Below are 21,651 nucleotides of genomic sequence, written 5' to 3' on the forward strand. Positions count from 1 at the left end.
ATAGCGGTTGTGAAGAAAGTCGGTGCCGCTGTACACTTGCTTCTGTTGGCAAGATGGTTTCTCTGCTTTCTGAGAGCGAAGAATTTGTGTCGGCTCAGCACCAAACTGTAACTGTAGCCACGAACACGACACCCAGTGAAGCAACGCTGATTAGGCCTAACAGCTAATGTAGTGCAGCCATGACAATGTTTCCGGCTCCTCGGTGATCAGGCCTCGGATCACACACACAACAACGCTGCAGAACCGCCGTTTGGCTTCATCGGCAACCAGCCTGTTGAGGGCGTTAGGAGCACCCTTATGTACGTGGTGTCAATTGAACAGCAAGTCATACCCATAGCCAAGCAATATAAATACTTCGGCGTATACATAAACAAAGGAAAGACTTACTCAAGCACCCACCAAGATAATCTGAACATAAAGGGGAAGTGGAATGCAATTAAAGGAAACATAGAAGAGCGCTCTGGGGCCACAATAAATATGGGGTTCAGCGTGGAATCTGGAGAGGAGTAATGGTGCCAGTGCTAACGTTTACAAATGCCATTCTGTGCTTCAAATCGGCTATTCTGCCAATGTTCGAAGTTAAGTAGAGATTGGTAAGCTCGTTGGCATTGGGAGCCCACGGTAAAACCACAAATGAGGCAGTGCAGGGTGACATGGGTTTGGCCTCTTTTGAAGTCAGAGCAAAATTAGTTATGAAGAAAGACTCAGCAACCTGGATCAAACCAAATAGGCAGCTAAAGCGGTCAAGTATCTGTAACTCAAGAGCATGGACAAAGAATGGAAGAAGAGGTCAAGAAAGTAGGCAACCAAGTACAGAGTAATTGAAAGTGTGAACAGACAACCAGGAGTCATCAAAGAGAAAGTAAGAGAGACAGAGACAGCAAATTTTATGCAAAGTAAGGAAACAAAATAGATCATGGAGGTTTACAAGAACAGGGCGAAAAAAATTACAAAGGAAAATCTGTATGATAACACAAATGGCATTGCTATTTAAGGCTCAAGCTGGTTGCTTCAGGACAAAATGATACTGGAGGTTAGAGCGTGTTTTTTAGTACATCTAAGACCATGCACGCTCTGTTTTAGAGATAATCTCTCCCGTATGCAAAGAGTGAGCGTGACGAGATGGCTTGGCATCAAGTACGCTGACTTCCCACGCATTTAGTGGAGGCAAGGTTGCGTAGAGTTTCAGGTCCACGTTGAAGCAAAAGGCAGACCAAGCATTCGCTCCCTACTGCTGGCGGTTTTCGTGATGGCGTCGTCTCACTACGGGCGACACAATCAGCATGCAATCAGGCACGGAGGTGGAGTGGACGTGAAAGCGTGGCGAGCTTTGCTTCATACCACCAATGTGAAGATACCGTCAACATGGCATGAACACTTAACTTTCGTCGCCGACTCTTAAATAAATAAAAAAAAACGTTTCTTTGTCATTCAAATTTGCTTTTTTCAACTGCCCAATAATCCAGAAAATTTTGTGGCCTTTTCTGTTTAGAAAAATACATCGGTGACTATGCTTACCTGTATAAAAGGTTCAATTCCAATATAAGAAAATTTCTATATAGACAAGTGAATTGCTCATTTTACCAACTTCGTTATATTGAGGTTTAGCTGTATATAAAAGACAAAGCAAATAAAGGCGTGCTGAGCTCTTGTCAACTGAGGGTCATGCTCACATCTCTGTCAAAATAAGCAATCAAGCAGCAGTCGCTACCCACCTCCTCTCCACACGGCACACAATCACAGCAAATGTTCCTACCAAGTCCATCTATGCACCTACTGGATGGAAATATAGCCTAAACTGCCAGCGTCACGCAGTCAAGGTTGCACTTCACGACCCCGCAACGACATGCGGCACACGTTGGACTGTGCTATGGGCGGATACAAAATTTCAGACAGGTTGAACCAAAACACCCCACACCTGAAGCAAGTCTAAAGCCTGTTTCACAAGCAATCAATTTTGGGCAGAAACGGCACGGCGGCCATCGTGTGAGCAGACCTCCTTTCCTAAAACCAGTTTTCCAAGTGGCGCACGCCGCTGCAATCACAATGGAGACATTTGGAAAAATTTGCAAGTGGCAAAAGCAGAAACCAATGCTCGAGTGCCCTTGAGAAGTGACGTTATTATCACGTGATGGAGGTGTGGCCAAACACAGGTGCCACGGGGAACTCGCCTACTTGAGCAGACAGTTTAGCAGACGACGTCCGCTGCCAGTTTTTAATGTCTCCTGCAATCTTCAATGAGCTGTTCATCACTCAAGTTGTGCGGTGTCCACTTGTTTAGAATGCTAAAATGAAGGATTTTTTTGCAACAAAGATAACAGGAGGATTCTTTGGGAAGAAATTACACACTGAAGCTGAAGGTACTTATTGTCGCAAGTGACACATACTTCGATAAAGTAAAAGTCGGTGTCGCGCGAATCGGCCATGTCCGTTGTTGCTTGTTTCCATGTGTCCCTTTCAAGTTCCATTCTATGGAGCCATATTATCCACACATGCTGTTTTCTTCTTTTTGTCTCTTTTTTTCCTGCAATGTTGACCCCATATGGGTCCTTCTTCTCAACTCCGAAGTAGCAGGTTCGTAGTTTTGTTTGGTCTCGTTTGTTCAGTTAAAAGGTCACATACACTGAACTCTACAAGGGCCACCGCCTTTCCACTCAAATGCCTAGAGGTGAAAAGGGATGCGAGCTTCTTTAAAAGCCATACATAGGCCTCTTGCATCCTGGTGGCCAAGACGGCGCCTGGACGCCTTGCGGCGTTCGAAAACAAGAGCTGTCGGGAGACGTGCCCATGCTTCAAGCCAAAATCACAGAAATACGAATCAACCCATTCCTTTGCTTCCATATGGCTAATTCTGTGTGCGTGTACTTAGCAAGCTTTTAAGCTGTCCATTATAAAGAGCTGAAACACCGCATGGAGGAAGGAAAAGGTTGGGAGAGAGAATTACACCACTCAGCCAGCTTTGGCAAGCGAAGGCTCTGCGACACCAGTCCCTTTGGTCAGTGTCAGCCCAACGCATGACCTCTTGCGTCAAGATCACGGAGCAAGAATTGAGATTTGCCAAGTCGTTTGGTGCCTACCAGTTTTTAATCAATGCAGAACTTGTTCGGGGGCCCTGCCACAGCGCTGCTGGCAGAACGAGAGCCCTAAAATTTGCCACGCTTTCTGACGTGACTATCACGTGTTGGGGTGACACAGCTGGCTTCAATTGTATCACGTGATGCTCCCTCCTAACTTTTTCCTTCCTCCATGGTTCCCGTCTGTCTTCCCATTCTCTGCGTTTGCTCTAAAAGCATGGAATCATGCATAGAAGTGCCGCCTGCAAAGACACACCGACTTCATCTGCAAATCGAGTCGCAACACGGGCGTTCTGTGTTCCCAAAACTTGCATGCGAGACTGGCACAACTAGAGAGGCGTTCTACTCCGATAGCTGTTGCGTACACCGTGCGCGACCGCGCAGGCGTATCTTGACAGCAATCTGCGAAGGGGACAGAGTCTATGTGTCTAGGCCCACTACGCTGCGTTCTTGTCGCTTAGTTCGCATTGAAACAAGAGACAGCACAAAGGTCAATTCACTCGCCGCTGCTATTGCACTTCCTCAGACCAGCATTTTGATAGCAAGTTTCCGCAATCATCGAGTGAGACACGTTAGCTTGTGCGTGCGCGACACCATGCTTGTTAATTTAGTTAGTAGGCGAATGTTTACGAAGTTTATACGGCCGATAAAACTACTATCCTTACTTTGCATAGTTATCTACTAATTTGCTATTGCAATTGGTGCTTCGCCTTTCGGCGGAAACAGTGACTTTTTTTACTAATCACAACTTCAGTGCATTCAGAGTAAATCTTTGTTTTTCCAAATAGGACAAAGCTGTATTTCTGTATTAAAGAATGAGGTGCATGGTACTGTAAAGGAATTTTCCTTTTCTTAGGTCACAGCAAGGCGTTGTCCCTACGCCTCTCCCACTTTCCACTCGCGACGGTTGTCAGCAGTGGCACTCCACTCGCAATAGTTTGCGGTGAGGGCGTTCACATCGCAAGGATAGCTGCTTTGGCTCCTCCCGATGGGAGCGCGGGTCTTCTCTCCTGGGACTGTGCTGGGTTCATACCCGGTTTCCTCTCATCCGCCAGCCCCTTTGTGTCTCAGACTTGAGCTCCCGTACTGTGCCTCTGCCCATTCAGCTAGCGCATACCTTGTGTTGATCCTGTCCAGATGCTAAGCCGAAGAGCGGTGCCTAGCGCTCCCGCGTGGTCGAGCTGCACCGAGCCACACTTATCAGAGGTCCAAGCCGAAGGAGATAGCTCAAGCTCTCGCTAGTTGGCAAACTGGTCATTTCAAGAGCAAGCACATAGCCACAGGGACTTTGCCAGTGGCCTATGGCTGGAGCCTTTGCTCTCGTTGCAACATCCTATAGGTGCCCCTGTCTGTAATTTTGCTTTTGGCGCGGGAGCCCTTTGGTTCCTGTGAGCCCCGGGACCGGCAGTTCGTGGAGCATTCGGTGGCGCCGGAGACAAATGGTTTTCGCCAACTCAGGGCAATACTGTGTTTTCCTGTATGCACAGCACTCGGTAGACCCTTCGTGGCCTCAGCGTGCACTCAACGGCGCAGTAGGTGATGTCCAACACGGCCCTGTGGCTCGCTAAGCTCATTACTCCTGTGAGACCCTAAGACACCCATACACTCAAACCAAGGCACTGTAGAAGTAAGAAGACCATCCACTAATTTGGCAGCTTTGGCATGTTGCCAGGTGGCCCGACAGCTTTTAAACTAATGCGTACAAGGAGCTCAACGTTGCACAGTGCCAGGTTTCGGCCTCATGAGCACAACATATTCAGGAAATCTGTATTATGAAATAAAAAGCTCGTTACATTCATTGCTGAGAACATTGTCAAAACAAGAAGTTAAATATACTCACCAGACAAGGCGCTCTCGGCGATGCTTGAAGGCACACTGTGGGCGGGGGGCTGCTGCACTGCCTGCTCACTTGCATCGGCTGCCTCGATATGACCATCGGCCACTGGCTGCTGCAATGGCGGCGCAGTGGCAGCCTGCTGTGCTGCTTGTGTCACCAGCTGCAATGCCAACAGCAGCAGCTAGCTGGTAAGAGTACTCCTACGAACTCAGTGGCTAACTAAGCAAATAAGCCAACTTAATGATTTGAATTGTAAAAGTAGAAACAATTATTCCATAATGGGATTGGGCGAGGCTCCCCTAGTAAGCAACGGTCAGTAGAGGATGCCAAGCTCATCCACAACACACAAGGAATGCTGTGGTCAGTGAAGCAGGCTTACATAACCAGGTCACACCCCATAACTACTGCCACAGCTTATGAGGCCCTAAGACAGCCTCGCACCCTTGCATTGTTGAAGAAGCTCCACAAGCTCTGAGCTGTTGTCAGGCAAGCAGAGCGACAGTGCAGATATACTGGTCGCATTTGTGTTGCCAGGGCGATCGACTGACTGACCGACCCGACCCGACCGACCTGCACACCCACCCACTCACCCACCCACCTACCTATCTACGTGTGTGTGTGTCCACCTACGTGCGTGCATGCACATGCACCTGCGTGCAAGCAGTTGCACACGCTCTTTCTCTTCCCATCCCTTCTAATGTTCATAAAACTGTACCTTGTGCTATAAACCTATTGATTTATTTTGCTTGCACAGTAAGCATAAGAAAAAAATTGTATGCTCTATATGCACATTGTTTTACAAATCACATCACATCACTTTATTACCTTAAAGACCCCGGTTAGGGGGTATTACATAAGGGGTGGGTTTACAAATCAAGGTTACAGAGAGTGATCTTCATGAGAAACAAATGTAGTCAAGTTGTCCGCAAAAGATGATGAACACGTGATGGCTGCAATGTTCCGCGGAAGGCCATTCCAGTCCACTGCTGTGCGAAGAAAAAATGAGGCTGCAAAAGTAGTGGTGCGAGCACGTGCGCGTGCGATTGAGTAAGGATGGGACGTACGGGGGGATATGCGTGCCAGTGGGATGATATACGGTGCTTGATTGAGCGGACTGTGAAATAATTTGTGGAACAAACAAAGACTGGCGATGCGGCGACGCACAGCAAGATTAGCAAGATCAGTTTTACGTTTTAGGGATGATATGCTTATGTCGTATGAATATGAAGAATGGATGAACCTAGTGGCACGATTTTGCACAGATTCTAGTTCGTTTCTTAAGTATGCTTGATGCGGGCTCCAGATGGGTGCTGCATATTCTAGTTTCGATCTGATGAGTGATTTGTACGCGAGAAGTTTTATGTCTGATGGTGCGTGACGCAAATGACGCTTTAAAAAACCGAGGGATCTGTTCGCGGATGATATGATATTGCTGATGTGTGCGTTCCATGAAAGGTCAGGGGATAAGGTGACGCCTAGATATTTGTATGTTTGAACTTGTTCGACAGTGGAGTGGGAGATTAGGTATGAGAATGATAGGGGGGGGCACAAATGGCATTTGCAAAAGGTGTATTATAAGAATATTTACAGCATGCGGACAACAATGGACAGATTTAGTTTACTGCTCAATGGTTCAGGACTTATGTGCAAAATACAGAATGATACTATCCTTATTAATTGTGAATGGCAAAGGGATGAGTGACAACAACTGCATAAAAATTAATATCTGAGATAACTTTGCCTAATGTCCATACAAAGAACAGAACGATACTACCTTTACTAATTGTGAAGTGGTAACGAAATGAGTGATAGCTACTGCCCAAGAATTAAAAGCTGAGAAAATGTTGCCTAGAGTTTTGCTTGTCAAAATCATTTCAAGAAAGCCTTTGGGCACCTAAAGTCTGCCGAGACAGTAGTTCGCTGCCAGTGAGGTCATGTTTTCTTCACATTTCTATGGTGTCCTTGACATTTCTTTAGCAGTATCATGCAGTTTGTTGGCTAACTTCAAATGCCTTGCAACTTTATTAAGACGTGACTAAGTCTTGCTGCAATCAGCAAGATTGGCAGCATTAGCTTTCATGGGTAGCCTTATCTCTCTATTCTATGCCTTCCATCATCAAAAACGCCCAAGGACAATTCGAAACTTTTTTACTTTTGCACCCAGCAGATTGCACAGATTCCTTCATCTTCCACAAATCATGCCCTTATCATCATCAGGATGTCGCTAGAATGCAGCAACGAAAGAAACACGGGATAACCAGGCAGACATTGAAATTTTGGCTTCGGAACATGCAAAGTATGATGCTTGCTGCCGCAAAAATGTGTGTGGAACAAGCCTGCCAGTCATTAAAATCTGCACAAGCCACTAGAAGTACGTCCTGCACGTCATGCGACTGCAATAACTAAGCGTGACCCTAATTTTCCTTTTTCTTGATTGCTTTATTGATGCGAAAGCGCCAAATGGCTCATTGAGTGAAAAAGCCGGCTAGTCTGCAGCAGCGAAACGGCACCTAAAGTCCAGCTGGCTGCGGCGTCACGTCACGAGTGCACCTCCATGATGTTCCCATTAGCTGCAACGCCATGTCACGAGCACGCCTCGATAGAGCAGAGCAGGTGAAAAGGTACACCTGCTGCTGTGGTAGCACATCAACTGTTGTGTGAGGGGAGAGGGCATTGCCACGACACCACTTCACACCCTCGCTCTCGAAAGCTTGTGTGCAGTCCCTATCTCTCTCTCTTGCCCCTATGTGGGCAAGAGAGAGACTGCTGCTTCCTCAGTCTGTCATCGCGCAGGACGTTGGTGGCATGCAACAGTGGTACCGCTAGCTGCTGCTGCTGCTGCTGCTTGCTGGCTCGGGCAGCACACACTACTATGATAATTGCAGTGCAAAACTCTTAGGACCACTCAGCACCATTCAGTTGGATAACAATACTTTTGCATTTGCAACTCCTGAGTGCTTAGGTAGCCTCAAATATGTAATATCTTTATTTACTAGGTAGAGAAATATGGCACTGCCACTATTTGATGCTCCATTCTCGTGTTTATAGCATTGCCATGATGGCGGTGTTGTATCACCGGAAAGTCGCGCCATCAGATGCATGAAAGCACTTCCCGCAGCCAGATTTACCTCCCAATTTCGCAGACAACATAGTTAAAAAAGCCATTTTGTCAAATTAAGCTGTGTATTTCTTAATAATATTTTGCCACTAATAATGAGAAATCTTAGAATTCCAAGGAAAAAAATTAATAAATGTAAAATATTCACCAAATCAACAATTTTATTGCTTCGTCCTACCTTAATCGTTTATAATGCCAGCAAAAAATCTAAAAATGCATTCATAAAAAATGACATTCTCTTTATTGCACCTCTGCATAGCATGTTTCTTGCAGATTCAAAATATATATGACATCGGGGCAGCAAATTAACAACTTGTGTCTGAAAACACACAAATTTACATGCTGGCAGAAGGTTCCATTTATCTAACTGCAGTGCCATATCAAAACTATCGTCATTGTCAGCAACATCAGAGTCACTTGATGTGTTTACAACATTGAAAACACTGCCATCACTGTTAATGTTTTCATGCAGAAGCAAGTAATCTTCCAAGCTAGATGACTCAATCAAATAAAAGCCGCACTTTCGTGACGGGCATAGCAACACGCGACTGGCAGCCACCTTTACTAAAATCTCTAATGGACAAACATCGGTGAATGAAGTCAGCAGACCCCATAGCAGCATGTGATGTGTGAAGTGTGCAAAACAGAGCCATGGTGGAACAAGAGAAAAAAGACAACAGATTACAGAGGTGAATTCAGTCCAGAATGGACGACGACATCGTCAAGGAGCGTCAAGCACAAGCAGAGCAATAAGAGAAAACAAAAAAAAAGGAAAATGGCCCAATCGGGAAAGTGCACGTAGTTCCCAGGAGCCAATCAAGAAAAGACAAATTGGCCAGAGAGTCAGAAAAACGAAGTGCACTTGCGGAAGATGGGGAGAGTTCGAGGAATCGACGCAAGGGTGAAGATCAGCCACAAGACCGAGAGTTGAAGATGGGCCGTCAGGTTCTAGACCCGAACCACCAGGGCTCCACCCAACCGGGGCCTCCTGCCATCCTGTTTCCAAACAATGCTACCCTTCCCGAGCATGGCCGGTGAACTACTCAACCTGAGGCCGGCGAACTTCTGAGCCCACAGGCAGAGCGCAAGCAGTCGGGCTGCAGGTCCGAGTTTGCACCCAGCTGCCTGGCCGAGACGCCGCCTCCATCTGCCTGTGCCATGAAGTTACAGTGTCAACTACATTGACACTGTGGTGAGACCAACACCGCTTTTTTTGCCACCTCGTCTCCGCCCTCCGCACTGAACTGTTGTGCTGAGACTCATAGTCTGCCCCTAACTCAAGTGCTGTCAGTAATTTCTTAGCTCTGAGTGTATGTTACTTCTTGTTATGAATATTTTGTTGTGTGTTTATTTTACATGTTTCTCTCAACACAAGTTATATTAGAAGTTTTGGGTGTGTTTTGGAAGAAACGACTCTGTCCTCAATTTAGTTCTCAGAGGCCCTGCCTCCAGACACCGTCTGCAACAAAGAAAAAGAGCCTGCACCACAAATTGGCGACCGCAGCGACAGGACAAAGCCATTTGTTCTTTTCACATGGCTACTTTAAAATCTTGAAACCATGACTGGCACGCAAGAGTTGTTGATTGGCCTTAGGAGAACACATGGGGCTCAAGGAAGCTGAGCAGAAGACGAACAGGAGGCACGAGTGCACGAGGAAAGGGCTGTGGAATGAGAGGCTAAGAAGCAAGAACGAGAAGCTGAAAAGCAGCTGATCAAACTTGAATGAGACGCTAAAATGCAACTTCTAGAAACGTAGGCATTTAGTAAAACAGGGAACAGGCAACTGCCACTGAAATCTAGGCACGCATGTGCACCTGTGCTAGTAAAAGCACATTGCATAAAGAGGCATAGATTTCTTCAGAAAACCAGACGGAATTGGCAACGGTATGCATGAGCAGTGAGCTTGAAGAGAGTTTGACCGGCAAGGAGGTAAGCATGCGAACCAGTGCAGATAAAAGCACACCAGATAAAGAGGCCCAGATGCATCTAGAAAGTGCGATGGAGTGGTAAATGGTTCACATAGCCAATGGCCTCGAGGAATGCAAGTCAAGCAAGAAGGTCGCCCATTCTTTTAGTGTACCCCTTGCGGTGGAGGTGGGTGAAGATCGGCCACCAGACCGGGAGTTGAAGATGGGCTGTAAGGTTTCGGACCCGAATCACCAGGGCTCCAACCAACCGAGGCCTCCTGCCATGCTGTTTCCAAGCGTCACTACCCTTCCCGAGCACAGCTAGCAAACTACTCTACTCGAGGCTGGCAAACTTCTGAGCCCGCAGGCAAAGTGCTAGCAGTCAGGCTATGGGCCCGATTTTGCACTCAGCTGCCTGGCCCAGACGCCGCCTTTATCTGTCCCTGCCACCAAGCCGCCTGCGTCCCCTCTCCAAGCTGGAGCTGCACTCTGGTCATTGACTCATCGGTCAACTATATCGATACTGTAGTGAGACCAACGCCACTTCTTTCGCCCCCTCTCCTCCACCCCTCCACATTGAACTGTTGCACTTACACTCATAGTCTGCCCCTAACTCAAGTGCTGTCGGTAATTTTTTAGCTCCGAGTGTATGTTATCAATAGATGAAGCGCCAACATTGACGGCACACTAGGAAGGAACAAAGACAGCACAAGGTGCCTAAGGCAGGACAGCGCCTTGTCCTGTCTTTGTTCCTTCCTAGTGTGCCGTCACTTTTGGCGCTTTATTCATTGAAAGCTATGCACCAACTAGCCCCACAACGTGCTTTAGTGTATGTTACTTCTTGTGAATGTTTTGCTGTGTGTTTATTTTATGTGCTTCTTTCTACATGAACGAGAATAAAGAGGGTTAACCGAGGGGCCATATTTTTATTAGCCATATCATAAGAAGCCAACAAACACTGACACCAAGGACAACATAAGGGAAATTACTTGTGCTTAATAAATGAAATAAAGAAACGATAAATAAATGAAAATGAAAGTGGATGAAAAAACGACTTGCCACAGGTGGGGAACGATCTAACAACCTTCACATCTTTCTACATGAGTTACATTAAAAGTTTTGTGTGCGTTTTGGAAGAAACAGCTTTGTCCTCCAGTGAGTTTTTGGAGGCTCCACCTCAAGGAACAGTCTGCAATAATCAAAGAAAAAGAATCTGCATCACACAGCCAAACAGGGAACTCGCCAGGATGTCAAAATGGGCTGAACCAGCCTGGCCCCTCTACTGGCACTTAGAAAACGCACCGAAACATGTGGATGAGACAGACTCGTCCTTGGCACTAATTGCATAAAAAGTGCACCCAAGTAAGACTCGTCCATGGCACTTAAATGGTTAATTTCCCATTTTTTTTTTATTGTTTCCGAGTGATACAAATTTCGGATAACAAAACATTAGGGTGACACAAATTTTCTCGCCATCCTGTGACATTCATATCGTGATTCTACAGGTCACTGAAGTACAGCACCTTTTTGTGTAAAAGCAGCACCATTTAACAAATAAATATCGCAACCCACCCGGAACAGAAGGCAAAAACATTTGCTATGATAATGGGTCGGAAATAGGCACTTGGATGCACCCACTGTCTCCTAGTGCCACCAATATAGACACTGCAGCAATTGGAGTTATGATCAGGACCACTATTAGGGTCAGGCATGTGCATTCTGGCCAGTAAAGATCAAATTATCTAGCAAGTTAGGGCCAAAATATTATAAGTTAAGTCCATAGCAATGTACAAGCACTGGCCAAGATCTTTGGTTGAGATCTAATTAACCTAAAGATTGAATTAACTGGTGTTAGGTCAGCAAACATTTACTGCTGTAGCTTACAGCTTAGGTTAAATAAGCACACTATTCACCCAAGTTCTGCAAAAGTGCTAGTTACAAAGGCGTGCAGTAGACATGTTAATTCGACTCCAGTTAATTCAATCCTAACCAAAGATCCTGGCTAGCATCCACACATTTCTATTTGGCCGAACTTTCGTTATTTCAATAATGAAATTGGCCATCGCTAGATAATTCGAACTTGGCAGGTCAGCATGCACCTGACCCCAATGGCAAACCCCGTGGTGACGATTGTGGCAGTGCGTGTCTTGGTGTATCTTCAGTACAGTGACTGAACGAAACGCGTCGCCTCCCTTCAAAACTGCCCCAGAAATATTTTAAAACAACAATGATGGCCAATTGTGAGTTATTGCAGTATTTATCCAATTTTAATGCGTGCCACTTTTTCCCAAGATTAGTCCAAAAGTTGCCTTGCACAGTGCAATCTAATACAAAATCAAAACTGCATTTGCAATGTTTGCATAAACCTACTGTCAGAGCCACCCTAGTCAGAGTCATCGCCATTAGCATCAAAAGATGGCAACCATAAATGGTGACAGAATGAATTGTCACTCAGCACGACAACAATGATGTGCTGGTTTTGGTATTATAATGAAAGCACCTTCAAATGATGTTATTACAGCACAACAAGTCTCCTCACATGTTCTTGGCATTGCAAATTCATTCAAGAAATGCAGAATACTGTTATGAATTTATTTACAGCGAAAAGGGTAGAGAAGACATAAGACGGTCTGCAACAGCCGACCACCAAAACCTCACACTGCTTCTTCTTTCTTTTGTACGCTCCTCCGGTGCAGAGTTACATTTTCTTCCGGGGCAGACGAAGCTCACCGAGCAAGCCAGAGTGTGTGTTGATGGTAGCGTTTCAATCTTGCGACGTGTTCAACTTGCGTCTTACGTAAATAGCACTTACCAGCCATCACTTTAGCGATGATATATGACACTTCACTCGAGCATTTGTGAATGATGAGCGGGCCCAAATATTTGGAAAGAAGCTACTGGCAAAGAATCCTTTTCCGAACCAGTGCCCACAGCCACACAAAGTCACCTGTAGCGAATCTGACGGGCAAATGTTGCATGTCGTAGCATGCCTTAGCATGAGCATGCGACAACAGGGTTCTGAACTGGGCATGTCGACGTGCTTCTTCGGCACGACACAATATCTGCACTCAGAAGCACTTTCGTCAAGCAAAAAAGGAAGTATGGTGCCGACAAAACTTGGGATGGTGAGCGCAGAGGAGAAAAAGAGGTACGTATCCTACGACTTCATGTTTGGCTGTGTTGAAGGCATACGTGATGAACAATAATATGGCATCCCAGTTCATATGATCCACTGAAGCCTACATTGAGAGCATGATGACGAAGGTACAATTGGTGCGCTTGGTTAGACCATTCGTTTGCGGATGGTAAGTGTGGAATAGCGATATTGAGTTCCACAACGGCGCAGAAACTCTTCCACGACATCAGCTGCTGCTGGCCGCGATGACTTATCACCACCCGAGGAGCTCTGTGGTGGAGGATAATCGAATGCAGAAGAAACCACGAAACATTGGATGCTGTAAGTGAGACAGGCGCCATTGTTTCAACATAACGCATTAAATAATCCACATATACAATTATCCAGCGGCAGTCAGTGGAAGATTTGGGGAAGGGACCAGGTAAATCTATACCCCCTTTCTTAAAAGGTGAAGTTGGAGGTCGAACTGGTTGCCAAGTTCCTGTAGGAGCCGTAATCGGTTGGTTGTGGTGTTGGCAGACATCATAGCTGGCAACATATTGCTTCGTTGTCATCCACGATTGAGGCCAATAGAAATGTTGTCAGAGGCAGTGGAGCGTTCGAGCCAATGCCTCCTTTACTAGATGCCTGCCGCGTCGCTAGTCTTCCCATTGGAGCGGAGGTTCCCGTAGTTCAGGGTAGTCGCAGAGAGACGGCGCTCGCAGCCGACCCACTTCCTGTTGCGGAGGAAATGACGATTACTAGGCTGGCGCGCGCTCGACCAATCGCTTGACGAGAGATTGTGGGTCCTGCCTCCGGGATTGCAACAGACGCCGCTGAAATCTCGGAGGCTGGGCTACATGATTTAAGTTTCCAGCGGCCACCGCAGCTAGCGCTCGCAGCCGACCCGGGTTAACCCGGGTGGGGAAGAGTAAAGAGGAGAGGGGCAGGAACCAGCTTCGCGGGTCACGCGGCAGGCATCTAGTAAAGGAGGCATTGGTTCGAGCAAACCCAAGGTTTCTGGATATAAGGTTGTCATGCATGGACCAAAGTACTGCAAGGCACAGGCATTCTGGGACGACGAGGAGTGGTGGAGAACCGTTGTTATAATTCTTGTGGTACAGCAGATCGTCACTCACACATCACAAATGGCGTAGCTCGTACTGATCTGTAGGTCCCATGAATAATCAGCTTTAGTGAAGGGTCATGGTGTTGTTTTTTCTTGAAGGTGGCGAAGCCAGGAAAGTCCAATGAGACAGTAGTTAAGTTGTCATCGAAAGGATTGTTATCAGTGCTCTTGCTCCGAGAGAGAAGACGAGATAAGCAGTCGGCATCTGTGTGACACCGACCACTCTTGTAAGCAACAGAAAAGTTGTATTCTTGAAACCACAAGGCCCACCAAGCCAACCACACAGCTCGGTCATGCAGTCTAATGAGCCAGCAGAGAGAATGATAGTAACAATCTTGAAATGGCGGCCGCACAAATATGGTCTGAACTTATGGATGGCGAGAACAGCAAGACATTCCAGTTATGTGACTGCATAATTGCTCTCTCCTTTCGTCAGAGCATGACATGCACAGGCAACAATGTGTTGGTGTCCGTCGTAAAACTGGACAAGCACAGCACCAATGCCCATTATTGGAACCTCAGTGCTGACACCCGTTATTGCAGTCGCACCGCTGGCACGAGTTGTTGCAAATGGGTCGCAAGCCCCAAGGGTAGCGTTGGCGTGGCGGCCTGGGGCACAATTGGAAGCATCTGAAGGTCCTGGCAAAGCATGAGTCGACTGCTAACAGAACAACTTGTTTATTCTAGCATCGCAAAAGAGCGGCCGGTCAGGTCGACCGAAGTGGAGAGACGGGAGAGCACGTTGCTTGACAGAAGAATTCAGAGCCTCTCTCCTGGCGTCCGGGGGCAGCTGCTTTTATACTCTCGGAGTTGAGGGCAAGAGGGAACGTCACGGGACGAGGCCACGTGACAGCAAGGCACGGACGAGCTGAGAGACATGTTGAGACGAGTGTAGTGACGCATCAGCCGGGCCGGCGTTGGTCAGACCTCCTCGCTTCACACTGGGGGAGCTCTTCTCCCCGGCTACCGCGCTTTGACAAGCGTGGGTACACACACACACACGCACACACGAAGACACGTGGCACTGAAACACGCCTGGACGCGCTTGGCGGGGAGGCTTTGCGGCAGCTCCGAACAGGCCAAAATGTCCGCCGCTTTCCATGAAGCCCCGGCGTGCGTTGCATCCGCGCCGGCTATACCGCGCGTCGTAGGCGAAACGTAACAGACCGCCCCGCCGGGGGATGGACATCCCGATGGTCAGGGGACTGCATCCGCTGTCCGGAGGGATGTCGCTCAATGATGCTCAACCGAAGTCAGTCGTCCCGCGGCGTTTCTTGAGCGCAGCGCATAGAGAAGGCCTCGTTCTCACGTTCAGGTTCACACAGGACACTGCAAAGTGACTTCGGGAGAGATGCCATTTTTGTTCTCGTTCCCAGCAAGCGTTAGAACTACGCCGAAATTCAACCGCTCAGTCAGCAAGCACGACACAACCTTCACTAAGCCCTGCCAGGCTCTTTCCCATTTTTTTCTACTGCCTAGTTCCTTACAGTAGTCTAGCAGCACTCAGAACGCGTCCACAAATTGGAAAATTGCACTAGAATGCACATCATGACATTGAAACACTAAACAAAAGCAATATGTTAAAAATCCTGCCTCAGGAAGAAAAACATCAGTAACAAACAATTTTGAGGCTGATTCCCACGTTAGGGGCTTCGACTTAAGCCATCGGCGTTACCGTTGAGACTCCCCTTTTTGTAACGCACCTCAAAGGAATATTGTTGCAAAGCGAGGCTCCAGCGCAGGAGGTGGCCACTTGTGAAAGAGATGGTCTGCAGCCATTGGAGAGGCCAGTGATCCGTCTCGAAGCATGCGAAGCGGAGATTGCAGCGAGCGACCATACACTAGCTCAGCTGGCGAAAATCCCGTAGCCGCATGCGGCGCGGTCCTCAATGCAAACATCACCCCACTCAGAAACAGCTCCCAGTCAGTTTGTTGTTCAAACCACAATGCTCTCAACACGCGCTTCATGACGGAGTGGAGCTTCTCAAGGGAATTCGACTGTGGGTGGTACACTGAGCTGTGTAACAGCTTTGCCCCACACCTTTCGAGAAAAGTTGTCGTCAAAGCGCTAGTGAACACTGTGCCCTGATCTGATTGGATTTCCGCAGGAAAACCAACTCGCGCAAATATGGACAGTAGTGCATTGACTATCTCAACTGAGCTGAGTTTTTTAAGAGGCACTGCTTCAGGGAACTTTGTCGCTGGGCAGATCACAGTCAAAATATGTCTGTACCCCGTGGCTGTTACCGGCAGAGGTCCCACTGTATCAATAACGAGCCGTCTAAAAGGCTCCGTAATGATAGGTACCAACTTCAACGGCGCCCTCGAGTTGTCCCCTGGTTTGCCCACCCGCTGACAGGTGTCGCATGTCTTCACAAAGTGGTCTGCGTCCCGAAAACACCCTGGCCAATAGTACTCTTGCAAGAGACGGTCCTTAGTTTTCTTAACTCCTAGGTGTCCGGACCACGAACCCCCATGCGACAAGCGCAACAGATCCTGACGGTAGCACTGAGGCATGATCAGCTGATCGAACTCCACTCCCCTGCGGTCTAGATACTTCCGGTATAGGACCCCACCTCTTTCCACAAAGCGAGCATTTTTCTTGGCGATACCTTCCTTGACAATGCAGCGTATGTTTTCTAGGCTGCCATCCTTCTTTTGCTCGGCTATCAAAGCCGCCCGGCTGACTTTTAGCAACCTATTAAGTCCGTCTGACGTAGGCGCGATGAGCAAATCTGCAGATAGCTCTTCTAACTTTCCCGTGTCGGGCATTTCCTCTCCAGTATCTGGTGCCTTTAACGCTACAGGCTCAATTTTATTCAGTTCAAGCATGCTCTGAATATCAGCTTGCTGCGGCTCTGACCCTTTCTCATTGTTCGACAACGTCGGCCCCGCAACTACCGCCTTTGCAGCGAGCTCCCGAACCTTCGATCTGGTTAAGGCCTGAACGCTAGCCTCACCAAACAAAAGCCCCTTCTCGCGCAGGAGGTCATCGGACCTGTTCGAAAATAGGTACGGGTACTGGGGGGGCAGCATAGATGACACTGCCGCCTCCGTCTCAAGTGCTCCGAAAGGTCCTTCAATAAGCACTTTTGCTACGGGCAGACACACGCTATGAGCTTCCACGGCTTGCTTGATTCATGCGCACTCGCCCGTGAACATATCGGGTTCTACGTAGGAGGGGTGAACTACATCCATTGTAGCTGCGGAATCACGAAGCACTCGGCACTCTTTCCCGTTCACGAGGAGGTCTCGCATGTAAGGCTCGAGAAGCTTCATGTTCTCGTCAGTGCTGCATAATGACAAAAACATGACTTTTGTTTTTGTTTCCGGACACTGCGCCGAAAAGTGACCCGGCTTCTGGCACGTATAACAAACGCGCGCTTGCCTCGTCTTGAACCGCTTTCTGCGTTCGGCTTCGGTTGCCGCCGTCTCCTTAGGTTCAGTCGGACTGCTTTCACTCGCATCCGCACTACGTGTGTTCCCCCTTGCTCTCATGGGTGTGAACTTCGGCCTCTCAAACTTGGATCCAAATTCACCCTTTTGACCGTCCTTAGCTCCGCGAGCCCGACGTGTCACAAACTCTTCGGCTAGCTCAGTGGCTCTAGCCACCGTACTAACGTCTGGCCTATCCAAGACCCAGTACCGCACGTTCTCAGGTAACCGACTATAAAACTGTTCCAGCCCGAAACACTGCAGAACTTTCTCGTGGTCACCAAACGCTTTCTCTTCTTTGAGCCACTCCTGCATGTTTGACATTAGCCTGTAGGCAAACTCTGTATACGACTCACTTTTGCCTTTCTCATTTTCCCGAAACGTCCGACGGAACTCCTCCGCTGACAGCCTGTACTTTTTTAGCAGACTCGATTTCACTTGGTCGAAATCCTCTGCCTCCTCTCTATTCAAGCGAGCGACTACGTCGGCCGCCTCGCCGGGTAACAAAGTGAGCAAGTACTGTGGCCACGTTTCCCGAGAGAACCCCTGCTTCTTGCACGTTCGCTCAAAGTTAACCAGGAACAAACCAATGTCCTCTCCAAGCTTAAACGGCCGCATCAGGTCAGTCATTTTGAACAATACTCGTTCTCCTGCACCGTGTGCCTGACTTCCATTACGAGCGCGTTCCATCTCTACCTCGAGACGCTTCATTTCCAAAGCGTGGTCGCGCTCTTCTTTTTCTTTCTGCTCTTTTCGTTCGCGCTCATCTTTTTGCTCGTTAAGTTCGCGCTCCTGTCTTTTTGCAGTCTCCCTCTCCTCAATGGTCTCAAGGCATTCCGACAGCTCGTCATCCTCAGCTTCTAACTCCAGAATAGCCCTTAGCAGTTCTGGTTTTCTGAGTTTGTCTGAGACATCCAGACCCAACTCTCTTGCAAGCTCCAGCAATTTCGGTTTGCGCAACGACTTCAAATCCATGGCTGCTCCGAATGCTGCTTTCTCTACTGCCTACTATTGTCTTGCCGCAAACTAACCCGGCAGCAATGACAACCACAATTACCAGCTCTGTTTCTGACAATAACAAAAGCCTGGCAAAACTCAGAAGAAGAAAGTCCCGCACTCACCAAACTTCGCAGCCAAGAATTCAGCGCAGTCGTTCCGCTACAGGCAACCAGTCATCACACAGGGCTCGTTGCACTGCTCCCGGATGGTCGTTGTGCTGCTCAGCATACAGTCAACCGCATATCTTCGCTGCTGGCCTCCGTTGTCGCGATCTCACCGCTGGCAGACAGTTATTGGAACCTCAGTGCTGACACCCGTTATTGCAGTCGCACCGCTGGCACGAGTTGTTGCAAATGGGTCGCAAGCCCCAAGGGTAGCAGTGGCCTGGCGGCCTGGGGCACAACTGGAAGCATCCGAAGGTCCTGGCAAAGCATGAGTCGACTGCTAACAGAACAACTTGTTTATTCTAGCATCGCAAAAGAGCGGCCGGTCAGGTCGACCGAAGTGGAGAGACGGGAGAGCACGTTGCTCGACAGAAGAATTCGGAGCCTCTCTCCTGGCGTCCGGGGGCAGCTGCTTTTATACTCCCGGAGTTGAGGGCAAGAGGGAACGTCACGGGACGAGGCCACGTGACAGCGAGGCACGGACGAGCTGAGAGACATGTTGAGACGTGTAGTGACGCATCAGCTGGGCCGGCACCGGTCAGACCTCCTCGCTTCACACTGGGGGAGCTCCTCTCCCCGGCTGCCGCGCTTTGACAAGCGAGGGCACACACACACATACACACACACGAAGACACGTGGCACTGAAACACGCCTGGACGCGCTTGGCGGGGAGGCTTTGCGGCAGCTCCGAACGGGCCAAAATGTCCGCCGCTTTCAATGAAGCCCCGGCGTCCGTTGCATCCGCGCCGGCTATACCGCGCGTCGTAGGCGAAACGTAACACCATACCCCTTGCATCACAATGCAGTTCCGGGAACACTTCCGGATCAAAATGGCGGAGAAATGGCCCAGAGGTGAGCAAAAACTTCAGGTGCTCAGAAGTAGTCTCACACTGAGCAGACCAAATGAAGGGAGTGTCCTTGCGAAGCAGATCTGCTAGTAGATAAGCAAGCTGGGCGAAGTCTTTAAAGGGGCTCTGAACCACACGTTGGGCTTGGCGAAAAAGTCTGCAGGTAGCATATGCTGGCGGTGAACATTTCAGCTAAGTTTTGGTGTCCTACCTGGTGCGTGGAGCTCGCAAGCTGATTGTTAAGTCACTTTTCTCTCAAACACTCTATTTTCAACAAAAGGTCCTATCCACAGTCTCTTCTAGACGCACTATTTCATCATCGACTGCACTATTTCGTCAGTCTCTTGGCCGATAGCTGACATCAAGCTGCAGTTGGCTACATGGCATAGATACCGCGGCCGCCAAGGGTTCCCCCACGAGTCCGCACTGCTATGTGCATTGGCTCGCCAAGGACAACCGCGTTTGGATTATGTTTAGCGTGTCGTAGGCACCAAAGGTGAAAGTCATGGCGCCTTTGTTAACATCCAAAATGATATGTTAACTGTGCGCCATGGGGACATTTAGAAGGTGGAGCATTGTGGGCATGCCCCACTGCACCGTAGCCTTCACAGTACAAAGCACTGAAGACGGAACAGGAACACAGCGGAAGCCGCGACCGTGAACGAATTGAAGTACTTTTTGCCGCAAAGTATTTCTGAAAGAGCCTATTTTCACTTCAAATTCCTTTTTCCACTTCGATAAAACATGGTCCAGAGCCCCTTTAATAAACCTGAGAATATAAGACGAAAGGCCCAGGAATGTTCTGAGGGCTCTCACTGTCTTGGGCTACTTGAAATGGCGAAAAGCAGAAATCTTTTGGCGTTCTGGCCGTATACCTTAGCCCAGCACATCTTGACGCTCACCGAAATGGCACTTCTCAGAGTTTAAAATGAGGCCAGCCTGTTGAATGCAGTCCAAACAATGTCAAGCCAGTGGTTGTGCTCGTGGGAAGTTCGGCCAACAATAGTATCGTCGTCTAAATAACACATACAAATTCATTTGGGACTGCAGAGGATGGAGTCCATAAATCGCTCGTAGATTGCTGGGGCATCACATAGCTAAACGGCGCGACATTAAATTCAAAGAGTCCGGAAGGTGTAACAAAAGTAGTCTTTTCTCTGTCAGATGGCTGCATTGGTAGCTGCCAGTAACTGGACTGGAGTACCGACGAAAAGTACAAGGCAGAGTGAAGGCAGTCAACAGCATCGTCAATGCGTGGCAAGGAATACATGTCTTGGCGGAGGTACTTAAAGTTGGGAGAGTTGGTAGCTATTCATTATGAAACTGCAGCACGTACAACAAACAACACACAAAGCAAAGGCAGCACTTGAGTGTTACCTTTGCTTTGTGTCTCGTTTGTTGTGTGTGCTGTAGTTTCATAATGAATACAGGTCTTTCTTTGTGATAGCATTCAGACAGCAACAGCCGACAAAATATCTCCTCGAGTTATCTTTATTTTTCACTAGTTCTACAGGAGCAGCCCAAGGACTGCAAGACTTTGGAATAACGCCTTTTAGCAGCATGTTGACCACCTGTTTGGTGATGACTTTTCTTTCTGTGGGGATACGCAATAGCTATGGTTTCTGACGTATTGGAGTCACTTGCCCTGTGTTGATGCAATGGTGCATGTGGAATTTCGGCAACATCCAAGAACACTTGCATTGAGCAAAATCAATGACCGACGTGTAGCAGGCAAGCACTTGTAGTACCTCCTGCTGAGGAGATACTGAGCAGGAGGTACTGATGACGACTTGTTTATCATACGTCACAAGGCACTCGAATAGTTGGGCAATGGTCGACTGATGTCTGAAGACAGTGCCACTGTTTATACATCAATTGTGGCTTGCTTCTGAAATGTTTCTAATTTAAGTCCAGCAGGCAGAGCAATAGACTCCATAAAAGTGTTGAATGTCCACAAGAAAGCACGCCCATCGATGGCTTGAACAACAGATCGAGGGACCAACATTCTTCTTAATCTGGTTATT

At 48.1% G+C, this 21,651-nt stretch overlaps 1 protein-coding gene across 11 annotated transcripts in view; it reads right to left on the reverse strand.

Moving 5' to 3' along the window:
* The window catches only part of Wnk (Wnk kinase), a 540,152-nt gene that overhangs the window by 348,987 nt on the left and 169,514 nt on the right, over nt 1–21,651 (reverse strand). For all 11 annotated transcript variants that reach the window (XM_065456126.1, XM_065456128.1, XM_065456129.1 and 8 more), the window contains exon 7: nt 4,915–5,071. In XM_065456126.1, the coding sequence (XP_065312198.1) occupies nt 4,915–5,071 (157 nt within the window). The remainder of the gene's footprint in view (nt 1–4,914; nt 5,072–21,651) is intronic.

Source organism: Dermacentor albipictus, chromosome 6, assembly GCF_038994185.2.
Source record: "Dermacentor albipictus isolate Rhodes 1998 colony chromosome 6, USDA_Dalb.pri_finalv2, whole genome shotgun sequence".
NCBI lineage: Eukaryota > Metazoa > Arthropoda > Arachnida > Ixodida > Ixodidae > Dermacentor > Dermacentor albipictus.